This window comes from Oryzias melastigma, linkage group LG10, assembly GCF_002922805.2.
Source record: "Oryzias melastigma strain HK-1 linkage group LG10, ASM292280v2, whole genome shotgun sequence".
NCBI classification, from domain to species: Eukaryota; Metazoa; Chordata; class Actinopteri; order Beloniformes; family Adrianichthyidae; genus Oryzias; species Oryzias melastigma.
The window spans coordinates 15,669,400-15,676,694 of record NC_050521.1 but is presented as its reverse complement, the minus strand read 5'-3'; the positions used below and the strand labels follow the sequence as shown (position 1 = coordinate 15,676,694).

General features: G+C 40.4%; 1 protein-coding gene and 1 long non-coding RNA gene across 2 annotated transcripts in view; one reads left to right on the top strand and one right to left on the bottom strand.

Annotated features, from left to right (window-relative positions):
- Positions 1-917, top strand: part of LOC112153308 — a 5,381-nt gene extending 4,464 nt beyond the window's left edge. The window contains exon 4 of the long non-coding RNA XR_002920483.2: positions 629-917. This is a non-coding gene — a long non-coding RNA (uncharacterized LOC112153308). The remainder of the gene's footprint in view (positions 1-628) is intronic.
- cnot6a (CCR4-NOT transcription complex, subunit 6a) overlaps positions 1-7,295 on the bottom strand; it is a gene marked incomplete in the record, with an annotated part of 14,829 nt that overhangs the window by 199 nt on the left and 7,335 nt on the right. Inside the window, 3 exon segments of the mRNA XM_024283406.2 lie at positions 1-4,253; positions 4,326-4,528; positions 7,010-7,243. Coding sequence (XP_024139174.1) covers positions 4,038-4,253; positions 4,326-4,528; positions 7,010-7,243 — 653 coding nt within the window.

Below are 7,295 nucleotides of genomic sequence, written 5' to 3'. Positions count from 1 at the left end.
GGCTAAAGGGTACAACAGAAAGCATTGTTTACCATTCAGTTTCATTGAAAACAGTATGTATTGATTTGAAAACAGCTGCCTGGATTTCTCCTCTGGATTATTTATGGACATTCTAAAACATTGTGCAAGTGTTTCATCTTAATTCTCTTTTGTCTTCTTCTTCTTATCTTGCTGGTATTCAATGAATGGTAAACAATAGTTGGTCCAGTGCATTAACACAGTGACACAGATCAATATATGTACTCAGCTGACTACAGATAGACAATCCTGATCATTGAACATCTACCACTACATTGGCAGGGAGAGGAGATGAGCAAATATACAAAATGAATGAATAAAATATTAAAAAGCAGAGGGAGAAGGGTGTAAAACGACGTGAAAGTTTCAAGATGGGGATTTTTTTGTTTCGAAAGCAGCTACATGTTTTCTTTAGCTAAAACGAGGAAAGTGAATGTTTTCTGGGTATTATTGCCAAGTTTAGTTGTTGGGTTGGAAAACTAAAACAAATGGCAGAGAACAACGCAATTGTGGACGAAGTAAAAAGAAAAAAAAAAAAAAGAGGGACAAAAGTACCTTGTTTTTTTTTTCCTGACAGCCCTACATTTGATTTTTTTCTTTTTTTTTTAAGAAACAAATGTTTGGTGTGAAGGAAATGATAGCCGAACTACAAGCAACTTTGGTGTGCACCGTGACGAGGAGATGCAGCCTGGAAAAAAAGAGACATTTCTACACCTAACAAGCCACAAAATAAAAGAAAATAAAGAAAAAGAACCACACACTAAAGCTGTTGGCTTCTATAATTCAGCTGATTTGATAAAAATACATAAATGTGTAAAAACCAAAAAAATGTAAGAGAAACAGGGGTCAAATTGTGAGATTTAAAGAAGCGATGGAGGAATAGAAAAAAAAAGAAAAATCACAGAACCAGTCTAGTTGCACATCATTAGCTTTGCTGTACAAACACGTTTTACACCTGTCAAAACAGTGTTTCCTTAGAAACCAACTGCGCTAAGACAGCTCTGCTGCCCTCGCCTGTGGGCACGAGCGCTCTACAGCTGGTGCCATGCAAACATGGAAAAGAAAGACGAAAGGAGGAAAAAGAGGGGCGTGTGTGGATGTTTAACTAATACCAGTGATTTTAGGAAACTCATTTTTCAGGAGGAACAATCCATCAAGACGACATGATTTCTAGAGATGCAGTTTGGCGCTCGTGTGTGTTTTTATGTAGGTCGGGGTGTGTTAAAAACAATGCATCAAAGAATTCATGATTTACACAACAACACAATCCAACATCTTTTAGAAAGGAAACATGAGATACATCTTTTATTCACACTTTACAAAAAAAGCTACCCCTTTAAATCTACTACAATACTAATGCCATTCAAGAAACAAAATGTCAAAATTGAACACATCGGTTACCACTGGGGTGCGGGGGTAAAGGGGCAATTAAAACAACAACAATAATAAATGCAAGTCAGGGGGGTTCCAATTGGTTATTTTTCCTGTATCTTTGCTTAAAAATGTAACAAAATGATGGATTTTAGTCATTAATATAAGAGGAATGAGGGAAGCTGCTTCTGAATCTTATAAGTGCTCATCCGCATCGCCGCTCGAACGGTGATGCTGCTGCTTTCACTTGGATTTTCAGAATAAAACAAATTGGATTCGCAGCGACGTGTTGACGGGAAAGCTCACTGACCCTCATCCTATTTTTATCTTTTTTTTTTAAATCCCCCCCCCCACAAAGAGAAGAGAAAAAGTGGGCCTTTCCACCTTTTTCCATCGCAGAGGTAGGGGGCTCCACAAATGGCACTATAGCTGCAGTGACAAGAGTAGAAAACCTATACAAAGTGGTTGGGTGAGGGGCTTTACAAAGACGCGGTTTGATCGGTGGTGCGGTTGGGGGGGGTTCACGTGGCCGGGAAGGAAGCCGAGGGCTGGAACTGGGGGGGGGAGCAGTGCTTTAGGTACAAAGAGGGAGCACAGCAATCAAAGAGGGAGTTTTAAGATGCCCCCCCACTCATGTTCCTTACAGAAAAGGGTCAGTGGACAAAGCATACCTGATTACTAGAGAGGTCAATGGAGAGAGTTTATGTGTATATATATATATTCATATATGTATATATAACATTGTCACATCTCATAAAAAAGGAAACATTAACAAAAAAAAAAGGACATAAAATCTTCACAAATGTCTCAACAGTATTTAAAAATAAAAAGAGAAAAGGTTGTTGAGGCGTTCGCCGCTTATAAATAGTGCAAGACAAAGTCAACTGCTACAGTGAGGCACGATGTACATTGGTGAGGTGATGGGGGGGGCTGGATGTATATCGACCACTTAAATGATAAACAGATGGTACTCGTCCTCGGATGTCATTTGGACCAAACTAATGGCAGCGAGGTGGAAGGATGAAAAAAAAAAAAAATGGCGTCGTTAATGAATAAGAAGCAGAATTTACTTTACACCATAGCGACCAGTCAGCGAATCAAGAGATGGTAAAAAGGAGGAGGGGGGGCAAAACTGAAATTACAGTTCATGTTTAGGGAGTGCAAAGTCGTGGCAGCGAATGCCTGCAACAACCTCTTCTTACGTCTTTTGTACAAGCTGGTAATATCAATTCATCTCAACATCAACTGGATAAAAATTTAGCCTTAGTTTACAATACAATCTTTTTTTTCTCTTTTTTTTTTCAAATTTGACCATAATTTACTCTTTGTACAAAAAACGCCAGAAAACAGGTCTTTTGTGGTTCATATACAATCATGTAAAGACTGAGTCTAGGTTTCTATTCTGTACAAAGACTTGTGGAAAAAAAACTAACAACCCACTGCTTCTGTGAACGGAACGCATGGCTGGGGGAAAAGAAAAAGTCACTACTGGCCTTGGAGACAGTGCTACAGAATCTGCCTGTGAGTGATCTTTTTGTGTATGCGAGTGCATGTACGCTTGCATGTTTGGAGTAGGACGGCAACTCCTGACAGTGAGAAGAATGCTGGTTTTACTCCGGTGTGTCCATCTCTGCCTAAAAAAGCGATCGCAACCCACAGAGGATTGTGACGGCTCCCCGATAGATCGGCCAGTCTGCCGAATCCCTTGCTCCTTCCAGGAAAAAAAAAGTTGATACATAGGCCACGTAAGCTCCTAGCACAAGAATAACCTAATGACTATACAAGCGGGGGGTGAAATAGTCTGCAGAATGGATAGCAGCTGCGCTCTCCCATCTTTCTTTAAAGCTACATAGCGTCGGTGAAATCGGACAAATGTAGGGTTCCGGTTCTCCGGGCTTCTTGTGGGGTTAATGTGCAAGGGTTGGGAGGTGTAGACTGTCTTGTAGCACCACAGGAGGCCATGACCTCATAAAAGGCCTCAGCACCACAGAACGACAGCATCAAACCCCCCCACACATGCACACGTGAGCTGCATCACTCCAGAGAAACCTGTCGAAAAGCTGCTCTAACCCCCGCTAAAGCAAGAACGGTTGGACCCGAAGGACAAGAAGAAGCCAGTGGTGCAGGTCTGAAAGGGATAGGTCTGCTGTCTTTGCTGGTTTTAGGTTTATACAGGACAGACAGACCGGCAGACCTTCAGCTCTGAAGCTTTTCAGCTAAATGTCCTTTTTTTTCTGCAACGTTAACCTTTCCTCTGACTCCGAAACCTCACAGCGCAACATGAGAGGAAGCTGCAAGAGCCACCATCCTCTGCAGTCTGAGACAGAAGCAAAGCAGGTGGGGGGGTGGATCTGATGAGGAGTCTAATACACAAAATATGATACACAAACAGGACTGAATCAAGCAGTTAAAAAAGAACATAAAAAGAAAAACATAAAGAAAAATATAGAGTATCTATACGAAATCCCTGTCAGCCAGACCTCACTGTACGAATATTTTACAGGTTTTTGTGTGTGTGGGTTTGTGTAGGTGTGTGTGTGTGTGTCTTTCTCCTCCAGCATGCTGGAGAGAAGAGCTGGTACAGGGAGGGAGCAGAACTGAGAGGGAGATGTGGTTGCAGCTCCCCCTAGTGGTATGGCAGGGTCTAACTACCTGCGCGCAGGCAGGTGAAGCCCATTGACCTGGGAGGGTATGTTGGGCAGGAGCAACTCCAGCTGAGCAAAGAGGGAGAAGTGGTCGGAGGGGATGTGGGGGTGGGGGCAGCCGGTGACATTGTTTTCAACAAGCCAGTGGGGATCCAGCGGTCCCAGGATCCCCAGCACGTTCAGGTGAGGCTTGGAGTAGAAAATGTAGTCGATGACACCCTAAAGAGATGTAGTTAAATTAGCAGATAAATCTACAAGGTTTTAACTGTTTTTTGCAGCTTCAGGCGTTACCTTAAAATCAAAGGTGTAGTTGGTATAAGGCATCAGGCCATTCTCGTAGGCGCTCTTCAGCTTGAAGCCGTGGGTGATCCTGCCGTTCGACGTGCTGTTCTTGCCGTTGCAGTTGAATTTGGTCAGGCAGTCACTATAACGCAGCTCCTTGAAGTCCTTATGGGTGCAGTCCACGCCACCAGTACTCAGGTATTCCACGACACCTAGAGTAGTGTTTAAAAAAAGTTTGCTTCAGTTCAGTTGAGGTCAGGGCGCACTGCCTAATCTGTAATACCATGCAGACGTCCTCACTTATATGTGCTAATGGTTCTTTACTTAAATAAAAGTGGATTTTACCAACTTTTTCCCCGTCTTTGGTTTTTAGTGACATAACCCTTTACAGCACGTGTCAAAGTCAAGGCCCGGGGGCCGGATTTGGCCCTCCAGATCATTTTATATTATTGTTATCAATAGCCCGATGTTATCTGGTGCTTGTACAATTTTGACAAAATATATTTTTACGGATGGTAAAATATTGAAAGTTATTTTAGGTTTAAGTTGATATACTGAATGATATTACTCCTTGTTTTTATTTATAGTAATGTTAAAAGGTACATTTTTTAAAAATTAGTTTTAGTGTGTTAAAGGTTTATCCTGTCCGGCCCGTGGCCTAAGGTGTGTCTTGGATTTTGGCCCCCTGTGTGATTTAATTTGACACTCCTAATTTACAGCGAAGCAAAAAGTATTCATCAGTCCCTAAATCTGCGAGTTGTTCCACCTTAAAAGATTAGTTTGGTCTGTAATGTTCATCATAGATTTCAATTTTCAGAAACAGAAAATAAAAGAAAAAAAGAAATCACATCATTGATTTAATATATAAATAAATAAATTAAGTATTTGCCTCTTAACAAAATTTAACCTCAATATTTTGAGGTTCAGTTTTTTTATGCAGCCACTCCTTTGTTCCCATGGCGATGAGTTTGGGATCCTCATGTTGGAAGATCCAGCCATGTTTCATCCCCAATACTCTGTAGGTTTTTGTCCAAAATCTCACCAAAAATGTCCCCATTCATCCTTTCCATGATACGGATCAGTCGTCCTGTCTTTGTAGAACAACAGCCCCACAGCATGATGTTTCCACCCCCATGCTTCACAATGAGTGTGGTGTTCTTGGAATGCAGCTCAGAATTTTCCTCCTCCAAACATAGTGAGTGGTGTTTATGCCAAAGAGTTCCTTTTGAGTTTCATCTGATCACATGTTACTCTCCTAATTCTCTGGACCATTTAGATGGTTTGTGGAGAACTCTTATCCAGGTCTTGATAAGTGCTGGCTTAAACCTTTGGAGCTCTGCAGGATTTGAATCCATGAATCCATGTTTGTTAGTAATTGTGGTCCCGGCTCTTCAGGTGATTGACCAGTTCCTCCATGTGCTGAACTGTTTCCTCACAGTTTTAAGATCATTTGTACCCCACCAGGTGAGATCTCACATGGAGTCCCAGGTGATCTTGCAAATCTTTTTTTTTTTTTTTTTTTTTTTTAATAATTGCTCTAAAAGTTGATCTCTTCTCTTCAAGCTGTTTGTTATATATTGTTTCAGTCCAGCCTGGTTGAGGTGTACAGTCTTTTTGCTGGTGTCCCTCGACAGCTCTTTGATCTTGGTAGAGAGGTTGCAGTCTGACTGTTTAAGAGTGTGAACAAGTGTTTTATCCAGATTCTCAGTTCAAACAGGTGATAATGCAGGTAATAAGTGAAAGATAGTAGAGCTTCTTAAAGAAGAAGGTGAATGGGTCTTTGAGGGACAGAATGTTGTTGGTTTGTTGGTGCTAAATATTTATTTTCTGCACATTTACACAAATACATTATTTTAAAAATCATACATTGTTATTTTCTGGATTTTTTTAATTCTATCTCCCTCAGTTGAAGTGTTTCTATGATGAACATTAGTGACCAAACTCATCTTTTTAAGTGGAAGAACTTGCAAAATCAGTGACTGATGAAAATGGTTTTGTTGCAGCACTGAACATTTTAAAGTCATTAGGTAAGATACTGCAGCTGGTCTAATGATGTATTATAAACCTATAATAAATGAACAAAACGTTGTATTTTCATATTTGGTTCATCTTTTGGTTTTAGCTCTGCTGGATAGTAAGTGTAGAGTTAGAGAGATTGGATGTCAAAGTCATTTATCTTTTGACAGTTTTTCTTTGGAAAATATACAAATTAAAAAAAAATTTAACTTAATAATGTAAAAGATAATGTGGATGATCTACCAAATCACCCCCCCAATGAGTCTCCACAAAAACAAACAAAAAAAATGCAATAAATTATGAATTAGTGCCAAGCTAAGGACATGGTATAGGTAAGAAAAAGCTGGAAACACAGCGGTTTAAGGTTTGATCAATGAAAGTTTCCTTTTTTCCCACTTTGTCCTCCACAATTCAATGTGGTACAAACCACAGTCAACTTCAAAAACATACAGAAAACTTAAGGTGGAAAAAGTTTCAAAAAGTTTTGATAGATAATGCCATTTAATTAAAAAAAACGAATACTAGCAAAAATAAAGATGCATAAAAAGTCATTTGAAAAATTAACTTTTGACCATTTTTCTTATTTGGGACTTAAAAAGAAACAACTATCCAACTATCTTAATAACAGTTGAAAGAAAAAAAAAACATCACAGTCATAAGTTTTCTTGTGTACTCACCAGAGTCTGGCAAAGAGTTGAGGTCAGCACACAGCACCAGTGGAATTGCATTGGTCTCACCAGAGACAGATGACAACTTGAGGCTGCGTGTGGCCTTGTCCACTATGCTCTTCACCTCTGACAGGAACATCATGGTCTGGACCAGCTTGACGTCAGAGTATTCTGGGTCCCAGTGCATGTGGGCGTTGGCCACCAGCAGAAGCTGCTTCTCCATGCCGTGGAGCGACTTACCAGCTGGATGGAGAATATCCACAAATATTCAGAAGAACATTCAAAAGAACAAGGG